Source organism: Talpa occidentalis, unplaced genomic scaffold (assembly GCF_014898055.3).
Source record: "Talpa occidentalis isolate TD23 unplaced genomic scaffold, MPIMG_talOcc4v2.1 talOcc4.7, whole genome shotgun sequence".
Classification (NCBI taxonomy): domain Eukaryota; kingdom Metazoa; phylum Chordata; class Mammalia; order Eulipotyphla; family Talpidae; genus Talpa; species Talpa occidentalis.
Window position 1 is genome coordinate 123,246,662 of NW_023605083.1, and position 18,252 is coordinate 123,264,913.

The 18,252-nt window shown below is 56.4% G+C and overlaps 1 protein-coding gene across 7 annotated transcripts in view; it reads left to right on the forward strand.

Annotated features, from left to right (window-relative positions):
• Positions 1–18,252, forward strand: part of MAPT (microtubule associated protein tau) — a 62,479-nt gene that overhangs the window by 25,124 nt on the left and 19,103 nt on the right. For 2 of the 7 annotated variants that reach the window (XM_037493980.2, XM_037493982.2), the window contains exons 3-6: positions 286–372; positions 2,748–2,855; positions 6,437–6,502; positions 14,214–14,269. In XM_037493980.2, the coding sequence (XP_037349877.1) occupies positions 286–372; positions 2,748–2,855; positions 6,437–6,502; positions 14,214–14,269 (317 nt within the window). Of the gene's footprint in view, positions 1–285; positions 373–2,747; positions 2,856–6,436; positions 6,503–6,960; positions 6,969–10,856; positions 11,593–14,213; positions 14,270–17,461; positions 17,660–18,252 lie in introns of all 7 variants that reach the window. The other 5 variants (XM_037493981.2, XM_037493983.2, XM_037493984.2 and 2 more) reach the window with 3 other exon arrangements.

Genomic DNA, 18,252 nt, shown 5'->3' on the forward strand with positions numbered 1-18,252 from the left:
CTGTCCAGTGAGACCCACTAGCTGGCTAAAAGGGCTTCGCTCCTCTCACCCCTCAAGAGCCGCCTGCCCTGCTCTTGGCCTGATGACCAGTGCGGCGGCAGTGGAGTGGGGCCGGGCTGGGATTGTCCCCTTGTGGTTTTATTGTGCAGCTCTGTTCTGCCCTCTGGGTTTGGATTCACAGTGGGTGACTTCCGCTCCGACAGGCACTGCACAAGGTTCCTCCTGAGGTCGAAAGGGGCGTGGGGAGAGGCAGCCATTCTGAGGGGCTCATTGTGTATGTTCCAGAATCTCCCCTGCAGACCCCCGCCGATGATGGATCTGAGGAGCCGGGCTCTGAAACCTCTGATGCTAAGAGCACTCCGACAGCCGAAGGTGGGGCCCCCCCTCCACTCATTGCTTCATCCAAACAGCTCCCTCCATGCTTCCAGCCTGTGCTTAGCCCTGCTTGGAGCCCACATGCGCCACCCTTACCAGCTGCGCTGGCTGCCACCTCGCCCTCTGGCTGAGCACTTTGCAGGACAGGGCTGGGCCCTGGGCCACTGGGGAGCCCAGCCCTGCCTCCATGCCTGCTCACTCATGCCAGGTGTGAGCACCTTCATCCAGGTGTGAGCACCTTCATCCAGGTGTGAGCACCTTCATTGTGTGCGTGCTTTGAGGCGACCATCATTTGAGAGGCTGGGATCTGTGCAAAGCAGGGCCCAGACAGCTCCACCAGCCCCTGCTCCGTGTCGATTGTCCTCCCCAGACGCTTCTTTCTTGGCCCCCAGATCCTGAGCAGACTGAGGGAAGAAGCAGGTCCATGCACATTTCCGTGATCACACAGAGAGGCTGGTCTTGGCTAAGTGTCCTTTGTCTTGCGTTCTGGGCTTAGCCTGGGCCTCCGGACTCTGACCATGGCATTGTCCCAGCCCAACTTCTAACCTGTTCTCTCTAAATTATTATAAACTTCATGTACTTTCTGAAGTCTTCCTTGGTCCTGATTTGGACCACTCTCTCTCTTCCTTCCCATCTGAGTCAATCAAGACTGAGTTGAGGGACAGTAACAGAAATCCCAGCTAACTGTGGCAACACAGGAAGAGGTTTATTTGTCTTGCATAATAAGATGTTTGAACTCAGGCAACAGCTCCCTGGTGTCATCAGTGTTCTTCTGTCTTTATCTTCAGCCATCCTTAATGGTTCTATTGTGGCTTCATGGTTACAAAATGACTGCTGCACTTCCAGGCATCACATCTGCCTTCAGGGTAGCAATGCAAAGTGGCCAAAAGGCCCCTGAAACCAAATGTGTTCTTTTATTAGGAAAACAAGTGTTTCTGCACATCCCATCTTAGATCTCATTGGCCAGAACCGGCCATAAGAGAAGCTAAGACATCAAGCACTTTGCTGTTTCGTCTCTTTAGTAGGAGAAATCAAGGGCGAAGGGCATTGAGAATGGCTTTGAGCGGCCAGAGTGCCCTGTCCTCCCCATCTGTCCATCCTCCGGAGGAGGCTCCAGACTCCTGTCTCCTCACTCCCCCAGCCTCGCTCGTTACTTTGGCTGCTGCGTCACAGGGTGAGAACCTGGCCCCGCATCCCCCAGGCACCCGCCTTGGGATGAATCCATGAAGCGGCTGTGGCGTGCCTGCCAAGGCTCAGTGTGATGGCGCAGCCATGGAGGAGGTGGTGGGCGTGGCCCTTCCTCCAGACTCTTTGCCATCTTCCTTAGAGCTGGCTTTGCCAGACGTTTCCCACGGATCTTGTTAGGACAGTTTTGCAAGTTGCCTGCCACCCCCAAAATGTCTTGGAACCCTAAGGCCACATTGCATGCCAGCCTCCCGAATCGTGGTTCTCAGGCTCCATCATCATCGTTCTGGATTGATCTCCCAACCAAGTATTGCTGCACTCTGGGCCCTGTAGATGTGTGGGCCCAGGAGCTTCAGCCCTCAACCCACTGAGAAGGGGACCCTGCTGGGGCTGGGCTCCTCCAGGCCGCTCTGCCTACGCAGGAGACACCATAATTAAAATGGTCTCCATTTGACTTAACTGACTCAGGCTCTTGGAAAGCTGTCAAAGCTGACAAGTCCCTATGTTCTGTCGGAGCAGCTGGGAGCTTGCCAGGGCACTGCCCAGGGAGGAATGTCGATCTGGAAGTGTTCGTCTTGATGAGACCGACAGCAGCTCCTGGTGCTGCTTCTCTGCCTTGGCCTCTGCTCTGAAGGTGGAGCCACCTGCAGGCCTTTGTCCAGCACCTGATTCTGGACGGGGACTGACCTGTCCATTGCCACCCATGGGACACCTTGCTTCTTAACCACAGGTCATGGACTCAGGGGACAGGGGTTAGAGCTGGAGGGAACCATAGCGGTCACCAGAGCCCTGAGTGGCCACGATCCCAGTCCCAGTCTCCTCTCCCGCACTGCCTTGCAGCGAAGCGTCTGTGAACTGTCATCTGATATTCCACGTATCTTCTTTAAAACACCGGGGCCATCCCCAGCACTCCCTGCGTGCACCGTCCCCGTGGGGGCTGTCCCTGGCTTTCCTGGCAGACAGCCTGGGTGTCTCCCGAGCCGGGGCCACTCAAGCAGAAGCCTAATGGCTTCCCAGGGAGCTGTCCGGCGGGAGCCCAGCCCTGGGCTCTGCTTTGTGGTGTTGCTTTTTTTTTCTTTTTTTTTTTTTTTGCATGTGGCTGAGTCCCCTCTTGCCTCCCCTCCCCGCATTGCTCCCCACCAGAAGCAAAGGTGAGGGGCTCGGCACGGCTCATCCACCCCCCTTAGGTGATTCTCGGTGGTTTCCAGACGTGACAGCACCCTTAGTGGATGAGGGAGCCCCCGGTGAGCAGGCGGCCACTCAGCCCCACACGGAGATCCCAGAAGGAACCACAGGTGAGGGTGGCCCAGGGCCGGGAGCGATCGGCCCCGCAGTGCGGCTGAGCTGCCGGGGAGCGGGTGCGCGAGGGTGTGCTTGTCTCCCGGTGAGGCAGGGAGCTGGCGGATGGGCTCCTGGGAGTCTCAGGTTGCTCCCAGCTCGATGCCTTGATGCCCTGCTGCTTCTGGGCCGTCTGCCACCTCCCGGAGGGAGAAGACCTTCCGGAGTCCTCCTGGTTTCTCTCCCGTCCTGGTCAGCGCACCCAGAGCTCTCCGCAGGGTGCCGTGAGCAGGCTGGCGGCCTACCCCTGCCCCTTTCACTCCTGAAATCAGTCCTCCTCCTGCTCAGACTCTGCCCAGCAACAGGGTCCCCTCCCTGGGAGGGGCCTGGTACCCCGGGGAGCACTGGAGTGGGCAGCAGGGTCCAGATCACTGACCCAGAGCTTTGGAGGACCTTAACTGGACAGTCCCTGAGTTCGGCAGCGCGACCTAGCGTCTATCTCTAGACCTCTTTCCAAACATCCTGCATAGGAACGGCATGACGAGATGGTCCTTCTCGGATGATGGGGGTTGGCTTGGACTGGCCACTGGCCTGGGGCTGCCAGAGCCACTTGCGAGCTGCCCAGCCCCGGGCCCTTAGGAAATAGCCAGTGCTGCCCCAAGTCCTTGCTGTCACGTCCATGTCCTGACACGGCTGAGGCAGAGACTCCAGGCCTTGTCATGGTGATTTGGGGCATGCAAGGACAGCAGAGGATCTGGACAGTCCAGACTGGGGCGATGCCCCAGGGGAGGTCGGGGGCGTCTTTCCTTCCTAAAGATGGCATTTCAGCAAGGCTGCAGCTTTTCTCGGGCTCCTTGTGTTAACAATGCGAGGCAGAGGCCAAGAGGCACCCTGGCTCCTTCCGTGCAGTCTCTGCTTTGGAAGCTGATCTTCTGAAGGGGCGCAGGCGGGGGGCAACTCTCCAAGCCTGGCAGGCCTGGCCCTTGAGCAAGGTCCACTGATGGCCATGGAGTGACTCGGGGAGATCACGGGCTCTGACTTTGCCTGCCGCTGTCCCTCTACACTTTGTTCAGTGGGGGAAGGAAGCTCTAGGACAGTTGGTCTTTGATCGCTCCTTGGTAATCACAAGCAGCCGCAGTCACAAAACACAGTCTGCAGATGCTAATGAGACTCAGGTCCCAGGTACCTCAAAGCTCACTTGGGTCGCAGCCCTGGCCTCTGGGGCTGGAGCTGGGGAGGGAGGGGCGGGGAAGTTCTTGCTGAATTGGCTCTGCTGGGACTGGCTTCACGCTCTGTAGGTGTTTAAAGTGACTCTGTCTGGGGGCCTTTTTGAATTCTTCCAGACACCCCCCATCCTAAATGGCCCCTGAAGTTCCCTTTCCTTAGCCCCTTGGAGCCTGAAAACCTGCCTCCAGCCTTACCTCTGCTGAGGGCGGCATGTTCCCATCTGGAAACAGTCGAGGCCCCCCACGCTGCCGCTGTCCTGAGCCCCTGTCGCGTCCGTGGGAAACACGCAGGCGATCTTGCCCACACCAGCCGGGGGTACGCAGCCTGACCACTGCCCCGTGCCTCTGCTCTCGGGGCCCCAGTGGGCCCACCCCATCCCCCCTCCCCTGCCTTTCCCTGGGGTGTTCTGACGGCAGCCCCCCCAGACCCCTGACCTTGGTGCCAGGTGTCTCCAGCAGCACCTTGAACCCTTTCATTGGGGCTGAGACGGGAGGTGTTGCCACCCCTGGCCTGCAGGCCACTCTCTCCGAAGATACCTGCTCAGAGCTTCTCTCCCCTCCCCAGTTCAGACCCTCTGGCTTGGCTGGTTTGCTGTGTCTTGACGCTCCAGCGAAACGTCCCAAGTGAGGCCCTGCTGGAGTGCAGTGGCCACCCATAGTCAGACCCCCGTCTCGCTCTTGGGGGAGCAGGGGCCCTGGTGCCTCCAGTGTCCTGTCTCCAGGACCACACTGCGTCCCTCTGAGCCTTTCTTCCGTGATCTCGTCAGGAGCTCACATCACATCTCAGAGCTGGCCCTCGGGACTAGAAGGCCGCTGTCAGAGGACTTGGGTCTGTCCCCAAGACCTCACGGGAGCACAGTGTCGGCTTCGGGGACCCAGAGGATGTCCGGGCCCAGGACACGTGGGCCACTTCCCGTCCCCGCCCGCTAAGGCCACAGCTGTTCCCGGGGCAGCCACCAGGCTGGGTACTCACAAGGCCACATGCAGTGTCCAGCGCCCTGGGGGGTCTTCCTTTCCCTCCTGTGGCTCGGCAGCAGGCTGGGCGGCGGGTGGTGGTCACTTGGGATTCCTGTTTTCAGTGACGCGACTGAGTCATCTCAGGTCTAGGAGAAAAAGATGGCCCAGTGACCCCCTGTGTGTGGGCTTCTGTGGGGTGGTGGCCTCTCCGTCACTGTCCCTCAGGGCACGCCAGCCCTCTAGCCGGGAGGCCCCACAGGTCAATGCAGGGCTGCCTTGCCCGGGGGCTGCCGTCTCTGAGCTCTGGCATCCATTGTCCTGTAACAAGCCCTGAGTTTTCAAGGTGCAAAATTGGTGTTGTGTTCACGAGCACTGATTTCATACTATTGGTGTGTCGGAAATCTCAGTTTTCTGTGTCGTTGTTGTTTTTTTAAGATTTATTTATTTATTTATACAAGAACCGGGGTACAGGCCAGATGCATGGGAGGATGAGAGGATTCACCAGAGACAGAGTGGGGAACAGAACAGGCAGAGTGACTGAAATACACTGCTGAGGGGAGCAGCAGGGGCAACAGGAGAGGTCTGCGCACCATGTGGGACCCTCGCCAGCCGGCAGGGATTGAACAGGCACTGCAGAGGCTGCAGGCAGCTTCACAGCGCAGCGCTCAACCACCTGCGCCATCAGGGGAGGCCCTCAGTTTTCTGTGTTTGAGGTGAGCTGCAGCTCCCAAGCAAGTCACCCTAAAAGCTATTCCCTGGCAGTGCTGGGCCCCACCGCTGAGGCTGCTCCTATTCTGAGCAGGTGGGCAAAGAGGTTTGCCCAGTAGTTTAGGGAAAAGAAACTGAACAGTGTTGGGGGCACCTGCCACATGCCAGCGGCTTAGCTGAACACAGATTCTCATACTAATCCACACTACCCTCCCATATGGCAAACCCTTATCATCCCTCAGGGTTTTGCCCTGAGGAAACCGAGGTTCAGAGAGGTTCACTAGATGGTGGCACCTGGTGTGACCCTCCCCAGCCTGACTCCACAACCCACAACCCACACTCCCCTGCACCTCAGGAGCCCCCAGGGTGCTGCCTGGGGCTGGGGGTACAGGCTTGGCTCGGGGCAGTGGCTGAGCAGCAAACCGCTTCTCTGGCCTCACCATGCCATGTGTCTTTGTTGAGAGGGGCCCCAGCCTCTGTGGACAAGGCCGTTCCTGCTGCATCGTGTCGCCTGTGCAGTGTGTGGCGTTGTGGGGCTTGCTTATGACCTGCGTCCCTCGGCGTCCCCGCAGTGACGTTTGCAGAGAGCAGAGGAGCGCGCCCTCTGCGCTCTTGGCCAGAGAGTTGCCAGCCGAAGCCGGGAGCTCTGTTGCCAGCAAACAATAACTGTCTTTGCTTTTATCTTCACTTCCGTATACGTACCCCAGCTGAAGAAGCGGGCATTGGAGACACCCCCAACCTGGAAGACCAAGCCGCTGGACATGTGACCCAAGGTCAGTGGGCTGGAGTGGCTACCAGACGGGGAGGGAGGGGGGAAGGTGGCTGTACTAGGTGGTCTCGATGCTGAAAAGAGAACTTGGCTCTGAGCCCTAATTCATGGGTCCAGAAGATTTTCAGGAGTTGGTTCTTATCAAAGATGCGCTATTCAGATAGGGCACGAGCGTTAGCATTTTTTTTTTCCTAACACTATTTCTGAATTTCCTAAGGTGTCAGCAATCTGAAAGGAGCTGGCAGTGTCCAGCCTAGGGAGACAAGAGCAAATGCGCAAACTTCTTGCAGGGCGACCCCCTGCGGGCTGCGCTCCAGCCCATCCCAGAGCCCATGGCACCATCAGGCTCTTTCCTTTCAACTTTCTTCTGTGCAACCTTCAAACTATGATTTTTTTCCTCAAGTCATAACTTGTGTCCAAGAGAAGGGGCTTTCTGTACTCCTTTATTATGAATGTTTTAAGAACCTAAGGTTCTTTTTAAAGATTTATTTATTTATGCATACAAGAAGGCCAGAGGTATGGGGGATGAGAGGATTCACCAGAGACAGAGTGGGGAACAGAACAGGCAGATTGACAGAAATACATTACTGAGGGGAGCAGCGGGCGAATCAGGAGAGGTCTGCTGTGCCATGTGGGTAGCTCCCTGGCTTGGGATCGAACTTGTGCTGCAGTGGCTGCAGACAGCTTCATAGATTGTGTCTTAACCCCTTGTGCCACCAGGGAGGTCCAGAACCTAAGTTTTTTTTTAAGACATTTATTTATGCATACAAGAGCTGGGGTTTAGGCCAGCGGTACAGAGGGTGGGGTGAGAGGACTCACACTGCTGAGGGGAGTAGCAGGCAAGGCAGGAGAGGTCAGCTGTGCTATGTGGGTAGCTCCCTGGCCTGGGATTGAACTCGTGCTGCAGGGGCTGCTGATAGCTTCATAGTGCTGAGACTAAACCCCTTGCGCCACCAGGGAGGCCCAAGAACCTAAGCTTTTAAAATCCCAGAGATTCCTTCTCTTAGGAAGCGGGGCCCTCTGGGACAATATGAGCCGGGTGGTTTTCTGTCATTTGCTGCATAATTGAACTTGAGGGTCCACTGTATGATGTGGAAGCTTCTAGCTTGCCAGAGAGTTGGGGAAACATGCAGTTTTCTCCAGAAGGTAGTAGGGGACTTGTCCAATGTTTAGCTCCACCCTGCGGCCATCTGGCTGACTCTTGAGGCCTTTAGCCCCAAGACAGTGTCCCCTTGAGGGTATTTTGCGGCCCAACTCTACATTTCTGCTACTGGGGGATTTGCTGCCACCTAACAGGCTACTGCTTCCCATCTCACATGCACAGAGGGGCGTATTTTCATTCTTAAACCTATAAAGAGCTGTGAGATATATTAGAAAGGATGCTCGATCTGAGTGGGGCCTCAGTCTCTGAGTGTTAAATAACTGGAACCCCAGCTCTTGTTTCTTTGAGGTCATGATTCTCATCTTAGGTAAAATGAGAGCTCTTAATTTTTTATTTTTTATTTTTAAAGATTTATTTATTTATGCATACAAGAGCTGGGGTACAGGCCAGAGATGTGGGGGGTAAGAGGATTCACCAGAGACAGAGCGGGGAGCAGAACAGGCAGATCTATTGAAATACACTGCTGAGGGGAGCAGGGGGCAAGACAGGCGAGGTCTGCCGCACCATGTGGGTTGCTCCCTGGCCGGCCGGGGATCAAACTTGTGCTGCAGAGGCTAAGGATTGCTTCATAGTGCGGTGTTAACCCCTTGCACCACCAGGGAGGCCCCAATTATTTATTTTTTAATTAGAACTTTTATAATCTCTGAGAATGATTCTTTCCATAAAAAGAAGTGAAGTGAAGTTGAGGGTTTTTTCTACAAACGTTCACTGCAGGCCTAAAACATCTCCCATGCAATGAAATGACCGGGACAAAGCTTCTCTGGCAACCTTTCCATTACGTTAACTGTCTAACCTTTCCAGCCACACCCTAGAACCCTGTAGATCTAAAGGTGCTCACCAGGTAACAGCTGCAGTGGGAACTCGGCACCAAGCCTGTGGCTCCAGAGAGCTTCCTGCCTTGGCTGGGATGGCTGGTCCAAGCCCCAGTGAGACCCTGAAATCCAGACACCAGGTGATCCCAACACACTTACATTCGCCCAAGCCCTGCAGTCTGTCTTATATGACAACCACCAGATTTCAGAAGAGCCATGAAAACACAAGCATAGTTATTCTCTCTCTTCCTCGCCCTTCCCTGTGGCAGCCTGTGCTCGTGAAACACAGAAGGGGCCATGCTGGGAGTGGGGTGTGGGGTCCACAGCCCAGAGGCAGACTGTCTCCCGTGGGTATCCAGGCCTCCCAAGGGCGGAGGGACCCCTGAGACTATCACACTGCGTTTGCTGAGATACTGGTTTCCTTGGGCCTCCCAACACAGCCCCCTCTGCCCCCGCCAACCATTGCTTCATTTAAATATTTACTGAATGCTCCAGAAAAAGAATTGCATTATGTAAGGTTCTACACACACACACACACACACACACACACACACACACACACACACACACTCACACACTCTCTCTCTCTCTCTCTGGTCAACCATTCAATCATATATTGATGGTTTTACCTTTCAGGCTGGGGACCCTTGCTTCTTTTGTAATGGGGGCCTTTCAATATCTTGTAGTTTATTAGAGTGTGGTAACATCCCCGTCAAGAACAATTTCTGGGAAGCTCTGGAAGGAAAGCTTTATCTGGAAGGTGGTGGGGACCAGCAGCCGCCCTGCCCCTGCTCTGCCGAGCTGGTTGCTTGACAAGAAATCCTGGCATGAGGGCACCTTCCCCAGGCGTCTCCTGCAGGTGGCTGTTTCCTGAGTCTCTGGTGTTTGGGAGACAGGCCGCCCCTGCCTCCCAGAGGCACTGGGAGACCCTGTAGACGGCAGAAGAGAGCACGTGTCCCTGAATCCGTCACCCACGTGGGATTCACTTCTGCTCACCCGAGGTGTGGTCGGTGCAAAAGCACAAGATGGGCGAGGTCACGAGTCCAGGCGGCAGGAGGGTGGGAGGCAGAGGCCAGCCCTGCTGGGCCTCCCGGGACTGAGCCCCTGGCCTGCCATATGGGCTTGCTTGGGTCGGGGAGCCAGCCGGGCCTGGCTGCCCGTGTCAGCCCCACGCGTGTGTAGAACACGCTCTCTCCCGCCTTCTCCCCTCACATGGTCCCACCTCCCTCTCTTCCAAGCCCCTCGATCCTTTCATCCTTCGTGGTCTTTGGTTTTGTTTAGAGGAGACCTGTTGGGCCCAAGGGCATAACTTTCCTGTCCTGTAATGGGAAGTCAGACAGTCTAGGCGGAATTCACACCAATGAGCCAGGAAAACGAGGCGCCCTCTGTCCCCCGGTTGGTGTGGTGCTTGCGTGTCCAGGTGAAGGTGGGGTCCCCAGGGCCACAACGTCTTTGCAGCCCAGGCCACCTCAGCAGAAGGCCTGGCATGCTCCGTGACCCGGATCCGTGTGAGTCAGCTTCTGTGCAGGTCTCGGCAGGCTCCTCAAGGCTCAGGCCCCAGTGATGGTGAATGTGGATTGTCCACATGTCTCGGCACAGGCTGAAGGCAGGGTTGGCTTCTGAGCACCTGCTGGTTTCATTTGACAAAAAGGGGGGCAGGGAGTGTGGGAGAGGAGTGGGGATCCCTGCTGCACTCAAGCCAGGTCCACTCTGGAAGCCAGAAGGCCACAAGTGCCGGGGGAGAAGCTTCTGTGTCCGAGTGGACACACCGGCTCACTCTGAGCACACGGAGGAGCCTCCCTGGTGCCAGGTGGGCCTTGGAGGGCACCGGTCCAAGGCCCCCTTTCACAGAAGGGGAAGCTGAGGCCCTGATAGGGGAGCTGCTCACGCAGGGCCACCCAGCGAGAGGGTGACAGCTAGACTCAGTTGCAGCGAGAACAACAACGCCTTGTGCTCCTTATTCTGGGCTGGGGGGGCTTGCGAGGCCCGTTTCTGTCCTTTTCCTGTTTCAAGAGTGTGTTCCCCGCCTTGAGATCAGTGCCCCCTTGCTAACCCTTTGCCACCACTGCCTCTTCAAACCAGCGGAGCTGTGCGTTCCGGGTCCGCAGAGGGAGGCACCTGGGAGGACCCTGGCCAGTGACTCCAGCCCTCAGGTCCAGCCTGGACGTGGTGAAGTTTCTGGGGTTTCCCCGCTTCCTCTGGGGGAGAAAGGGCTGGAAGCCCCCTTTCTGCTGACCTCTCACCTTTCTCAGCAGCTAGCCAGCTGCCAACGACCGCCTCCAATAGGAGAGCCTCAGGAGTCCCCCCAGGAATGGGCACCAGAAAGAGGGGGTGAGGCCAAGGAGGGTCTGACCTCCCCTGAATATCTCCAAATGGACACTGAGAGCAGCAAGACTGCCCGGGGGAGCCTCCTCCAGGGCCCGGGGCTCCATAGAGGGGAGGCCGCAGATCTGAGGACCCTGGGTCTGGCCCACCAGCATGTGTCCGACCTCCCTGGGGCTCCCGTCCTGCCTGAAGGCCCCAGAGAGGCCTCCCACCGACCTTGGGGCACAGAACCCCAGGACGCAGAGGGAAGCCACCGCAGGGCTGAGCTGCCGGAACACCAGATTCTGCAAGACCTGCACCAGGAGGGGCTGACCCTGAAGGGGGACCAGGACAAGGAGAGGTTGGGGGACGAGGAAGTTGACGAAGACCGAGACATCGATGAGTCCTCACCCCAGGACTCCCCTCCCTCCCAAGTCTCCCCAAGTCTTCAGAGCCCCCCAGCCCAAGGTGGGATGCCCTCCCAGACAGTTCCCAGGGAGGCCACAGAGGCTACCCTAGTCCCAGAGCCGGAAGGACCAGGGGCAGAGCCCACCGCCGAAGAGCAGGAAGCGCCCCCCGAGTTCGAGTTCCACGTGGAAATCAAAGCTAACATACAAAGGGATCCGAAGGAGTCAGGACCTTTGGAGGAGGATTTGGAAGGGGATGCACTTCCGGGGACACCCAGAGAAGAGCAGGAGCCCCAGGGCCTCTCTGTGGGAGAGGACTCAAAAAAGACTGACCTTCCGAAATGGCCTGACAAGCAGCCTGCAGCTGGTCTGCCAGGGAAGCCCGTCAGCCGGGTCCCTCAACTCAAAGGTCTGTGACGAGCTCCCTGGCTCCTTCCTGGCAACCTCGTGTGCCACCCAGGCTGCGGGCACTGCCGCCGAGCTCGGCCCCTCCTTGACTCCTGCTGCTTCGGGGGTCCCGGGACAGCCTCTACACCGACCCCTGGACTCTGCCGCTCACGCCTCCCCTCCCGCCCAGGCGCTGGCAGCACCTGCCCCCCATGCTTGCCGGCCGGCCGCCCCGCATGTCACAACACCCCACCCAGTGCTTTCTTTCCTGACATTCCTCCCACCTCTTATTTATCCACCACAGCCCATCCGCCACGGGGGGTTGGCGTGCCGCACTGCAGAGAGGATGACAGCTGCTCCCATTTTGAGGGCTTGTTGTGCACCTAAATGCATTGTGTAGAGCCACCTCACCTCCCACCTGGGCACAACTGGTCCCACTTGGCCCAGGAGGAAACTGAGACTCAGAGAGGCAGAGTAAGCTGCCCAGGGTCACACAGTCGTGATGAGCCAGGTTCAGGGTCCAGGTAGCCCTGCTCCTCCCTGTACACCACAGTACTTCCAGAAGAGTCTGCAGTGTGCCCTCCTGGCCAAGACACACAGGGCACATGCCTGCCGTCTGGTTGGAGGTGGTCAAGAACCCACGCAGGGTCTCTGGCCACACAGGCCAAGCCACCGCCTGCCTGTGGCAGAAGAGAGTGGGCAGAAGCAACATCTTTCTCTCCTAGGCACCTTCTCCGCCTCCGCAGAGCCCGGGTGGCCCTGAGCTGGTACTGCAGGGGTCTCGGTCTGGGCCCCTCTGGAGCCCTTGGGGACAGGACCACAGCAGTCTGTCAGCGAGTCCCCAAGTTCTGAGGTTTCTGCGTCCTGCCAGGGAGAGGGCAGTTTACATCCCAGAGGAGCCCACGGGGCCACACATGGGCACATTCTTGTATTTAGGGCCCTCAGCGTTTTTGAATTATTTACGAGGTGCAGAGATTGATGCTATTTAAACTGTGAGATGCAAACATGAGTTCATTTTTTATTAGATGTTATTCGTCAAGAAAACTTTGAAATATTATAAATAAAGGAACCTGCATTTAAAATTTAACTGGCAAAAATAAATCCCTCTGTCCTATTTTTAAATATCCTAAATTCCATGTGAGGGGCCAGGTAACTATGACTTGGTGTACATCGCAGTGTTTCTTGAACTTTGAAGACTGATGTATTGAATCAGTATTTATTGAATTTGAATACAGATTTATTCAAATACCGAGTTTGAATACTTTATCGAATCTTGCCCCACTGCATGTCCAGGGAGTTCCATGGTCCAGTAAGTGAGGGTTAAAAATAAAACAGCCCAAAGAAAGTTAAACAGGGTTTGCTGCTGCAGGACTTATCAGGGCCTTTAATCATCTAACGTGACCCTCTGGGGTCAGTGTGTATTTCCCAAATTTATTTGCTCCCCCCTCAATGTCTCCTGGAAGAAGGCTTGTTCAGTTGTACCCTGACTTGGGAAATGCTGATCTAGCCAATGCTTTTGTGGTGACATGGATAATGGGGATTGATTTGGGCCAAGACAGTCAGGTTTGCTTGGGCTCCCAGTTAAAAATGCAGGTTCTTGGACCCCTCCCTAGGCTTACAGTCTGGCCCCGGGCACCTGTATTTTAGCAACATCTGCAGATGATTCCATTGCACGGTAAAGTCTGGAACCTCTGGGTTAGATGGTCAGAGGCAGTCACCCAAGATGTCGTGTGTCCAGCAGCCATGAGGAGCTCCATCGCCCAGGGACAGGGGAATACGATACTGAAACCAAAGATGAAGGTGTACAACCTGCTTTCAGCCGTTAGTGTCAACAGGAGGACAGGAAGAGTTAGAGGAGCCGCTGGCAGGTAGACCAGCTGCCCAGATCCATTTCCCCAAAGGAGTCTGGTCCTCCAGACAAAACCTGTCAAAGGCTTGCTCCTCAGATCCAGATGTTAGCAGAGGGATGTTTGATGGTAACTAGTTTGTGGCTAATTTGGGGGAATGGCATATAATCCCCTGGGGATTATTTGGGTGATATGAGAAGACCCCCAGGCTGGGTCAGAAGGGGATGGTCGCGGAGGAGGGATGGGCTCATCAGAGAGTAGCTGGGCTGTGGCCACAGCCCCGTTAGTGAGGGACGGCTCTGGATGGACAGCTCGACCCCCTGCTCCTGGGCAACAGCATGCGAGCAGGGGCTCCGCAAGGGTGGCTGGCTGCACCACCTCTCTGTCACCCTGGGGCTTGCCAATGCCACCCCCTCCTTGAAGTGGGGTTGGCCCCAGCTGGGGGAGGCCACCCTGGGAAGGGAGGGAACCTGAGGTGGTGGGACCTGCATCACCTCTCCTGACCGCCCTGGACCAGTCGGTGCCCAGAACAGTTTCTGCTGTGCCCCCTCCGCATGCCCCCAACCCCAGCCAGCCCTTGCCTCTCTCTCCGGGGTCCTCCCAGCAATGACCCAGCGTGCTGTGTTGATACTAACAACGTGACCCCAAATAGATTCAAGGGGAAAGAAAACAGCCTGGGTCTCCACCAAGGCCAGCTGAACTAACGTGCTGACCCAGGAGAAACGAGCGTCACGGCACTGGGCTCTGGGAGCTGTGATGTGGGGGTAACGCACGTTCTCATTTTGTGTCTTGCCAGCTCGCATGGTCAGTAAAAGCAAGGATGGGACTGGAAACGATGACAAAAAGCATAAGGTAAGCTGTCGAAACCACCAACTTCCTGCCACAGGTCACGTCTATGCAGCAGCCAGCAATGAGTGTTCATGTGTAAAGTCGGGGGCAGTTGTCACAGAACAGCTGTCGCGGAGAGTGCTGCGTATTTTTATGCAAACTCTAAAAAGTCCAGCGTTTCTCTGCCTTGAGGCTTATGCCAGGGAGGGGGAGCAAGCAGGTTAGTGAATTAATGTTCCTAATTGCAGTATCGTGATTAGGGCTTAAATGAGCCGGCCACGGTAATTAAAGGTATGTTTGAATTTTTTGCAATAAAGCTTGAATGTTGCCCATCTTATACTTCCCACTACACACCTGCGCTCAGCAAACACACACACATACACACACACGCACTTAAGATATATAGAAAACACCATTTACTTAGTGGGCAGAGGAAGCGTTGACCTTTGAAATGATCTCCAATATAGGGTGAGGGGTTCTGGAAAGGTGCTAGAGGCAGATGGTAAAGGAACCCCAAATGAGGGTTGGCAAGACAGGGGTGGGAAAGGCATTTCCAGGAGTAGGAATAGCACAAGCCAAGACCAGCAGAAGGGGTGAGTGCGTCCTGAGCACTCGGGCGGGTTGGCATGGCTGCTGCAGAGCTCCGGGTGGTGGAGGCTGACGGGAGGAGAAGTGGGGGAACTCGCTGCACCCCCATCTGCTAAGTGGATGAATATGGCTGTGGTACAGGAGACACACACTGTTAGCAAGTGACTGAGAGGACCCAGGGGCCCCAAACTGTTGAGGGGTGCACCCTCTCAATGGGGGTCAGCCATCTGCCACGCTGAGGCTAAGGAAGCATACTCTTCATGTGAAAGATCTTCAGTAGAATTAGTGCCCATAGAGAAGAAAGGCTACGATTCCTAATAATAGCTTCCCAATAAATCCCCCAAATTACCCATCCCCTTGTGGGCAAAAGCCCAGCCAAACAGGGTGGAGCTGAAGCAGGGGCCCTGGGTCCTGAAAGCTTCCCACAAGTCCAAGGAGTCCTTGGTGGGGAACCGCACAACAGGGGTTTAGGCAGTCACAGAGAGCGGGGAGCAAAGGAGAGACCCCAGATTCAAAAGGACCAGGTAACCCCCATGAAGTCAAGACAACGCCGCATGGTCTTGGCCAAGGAGCAGCCTCCTCACGGTCTCTCACAAGTGCCTCTGTGCATCTCTCCTCCAAGCCTCCCTCCCGGCGGTGCCAGGGTGCTAGTCGGGCCACAGGAGCAAGGGCGTGGGCCCTCCTGCCTTCCGCACTGTGCAGTCCACTCAGCTCTGCTCCTAGTTCCCAGGGGCCCCGCTCAGGAAGCCCACATCACAGCACGCAGGACTCCAATCCCAGGCGGCTGCATGTAAATGGTGGTGGGGAGATGGGGCCCATTCTGTGCTCCCACCTGTGCAGTGCTCCTCCCCTCTCTGGAGCTGCACCCTCTTCCAGCCTTACCAAAGCAGCATTTGACCAGTGCTGCTGTCAGTCTTCAGAAACCAACCCAAGGAGCAGCAGAGGAAGCAGCTGTGGGCCCAGTGCTGCCTAGGATGCCATGCCCAGCCCTCCAGGTGTTTCTCCCCGCCACGGCCCCACATAGTCACGCCCTTTCACGACTTTGCATCCTGGAACGTGCCTCTGTGACCGCACAGCAATGCTTTTCGAAAACCCTATTGTGGCCCCTAGACAAGACCTGCTTTTCTTAAAGGAATCTAAGATGCCCAATATAAACCCTGCCTGAAGCATCAGGTCTCGACAGTAACGGAGCCCTGAAGGGTTACCAGATGCAGAACAGAGCCCTAGGAGGGGGCAGCCTGCACTGCCGGCCGCTCCCCAAATTGCCTGCCCTGTAAGAAGCCGGTATCACTGTCCCAAGATGTTGGGGAGGGAGCCGAGGGGACTGCTGGAGCCTGGGGGTGCTCTGCCCTCGTAGCAAGCAGGAATTGTTTACCAGTCACGATGCCCACTTAGGGCCCCCCGCCCCAGACTCACCCAAGCATGAACTCACTCATTCACACACAGGGAACAACATCCCTGGCCTGCAGATGCTCTCAGTCTCACAGTAAAGGGTCAGATCTCTCAGGAACCTCAGCCAGGCAGCGGGTGCTGCTGTGGAAGGGGCTTTACTTCCTTGCCACACCCCAGGCATCTCAGCCTGCACCCCTTCCCCTTGCACCCTGCCCCTTCCTTGGACCATCCTGACCACCACTGGCCAAAGAAAGGGCTTTGGCCTTTTCAGTGGGAAATCCAAAGGCCGGGGGCAAACACCCCAAGAAGTATGAGGAGGCCTCCAGCTGGGCCCCTCTTCTGGAGCCCCACCCTGCAACGCCCCTGGCCTGGCTCTCAGTTTCACCCCTGGGGGCGTGGCCTGCCCCCCCCCCCCAGCCCACCTGTCCCCTGGGGCCTAGCTTTCTGGTCAGAGACCCCCAGAGGCAGTCAGGACAAACCACTCAGCACCCACTGGAGGACTCAAGGGGCAGCTCCCTTTGGGGGGATCATCCAGCTCCCCAGGCCCCCCATCCTACCCAGCCTGTTTCCTTAGGTGGGATGCCTTGGCCAGATTAGGATTCATGTCACCAGAAAGCACGTGTGCGTGCCTAAGTGGTGTCAGAATCTCTGTAAGATGCAGGGCAGGCGCGAGCCTGGTTCCAGCAAGTATGATTCTGTGGGGTGGTTAGAAGAAGACCCAGGGTGAGCAGGCCCGAGCGCCCCACTTAGAATTGAGCAGAAAGTGGGGGTACTTCTGACCCATGTCAAGTTGGGGATGTTTTGGGGGAACATTCCAAGAATTGAATACTTCAGTGGTCTCCACTGACTTTACGGGCACAAAACACCTTTAAACCAGTGGTCTCCAAAGTAGACACAGGGAGAGCCAGCCTGTGGGCCGGACAAAGACCATTCTAGAACTTCCAACCCTCTGTCATACGTTCTTTCAAAAGCTGTGTCCTGTGTAAATTTGGTGATGTGCCTTGTGTGTTGTGATCGCGGCGTCGGTGTTACCGATCGGCAACCACAGGGACATCGGGGTGCGTGGTCACTTTCTGTTCTTGTGGACACGATGCTGGTGAGGGTCCTGGATCCTATTTGAAGATCACTGTTTTAAGCCATTACCTGCGTAGTTATTTTTGGTTACTGTCCTTTTCGGTTTGTTCTGCTCCCCATGTGCTGACTTTTATTTTGATTTTATTTATGTTTATGTTTAAGACATCCACACCTTCCTCTGCTAAAACCCTGAGAAATAGGCCCTGCCTTAGCCCCAAACGCCCCACTCCTGGTAGCTCAGACCCTTTGATCAAACCCTCCAGCCCTGCCGTGTGCCCAGAGCCATCCTCCACTCCTAAACACGGGTCTTCTGTCACACCCCGAACCGGCAGTACTGGAGCAGAGCAGATGAAGCTCAAGGTAAGGAACCACCTTTGACAAGGAATCAGGCTGTGCTGGCGTGGTTTTCAAATGTGTGCTTTTCGCCTCGGAGACCTTCAGATCAGCTCTTAGCTGGAAGCGGTTAAAATCCCAAAGGAAGTGGGGAGACGGGGGCGCACTGCCATCCTTCTCTGCCTCCGCCTCCCCGGGTCCAGCTAGAGCAGCTCCTGAGGCGCCCAGTGGGACCCTGGTTTGAAAACCACCACTCTAGTTGGGACCCTCTGGTGACAGGGAGCGCCTCCTGGTGCCCTCACTTTGGCTGGATGGCATCACTCTCCGGCAGTGCCCACCCTCCCGTTCACTCCCTCCCGAGCCACCTCGTAGGCCTTGGAGAATGCCGGTGTCACTGGAGCCTGTGTTATGTGCCAAGGTCACCTGCTGGGGAACCAGAACCTGCAACCACCCCATGGCAGCCTTGCTGAGCTCGTGCTCATGACCTTTGACTGGTCTGTTGACCGATGCTGGTATTGACCCCTCCCAGGCTCTTCGTGCACATCAGGAATTACTGAAACCTAAGATTGTTTGGGAGAAAACAAAAAGACCACCTCTGGCTTCACTGACACCCTCAGTGA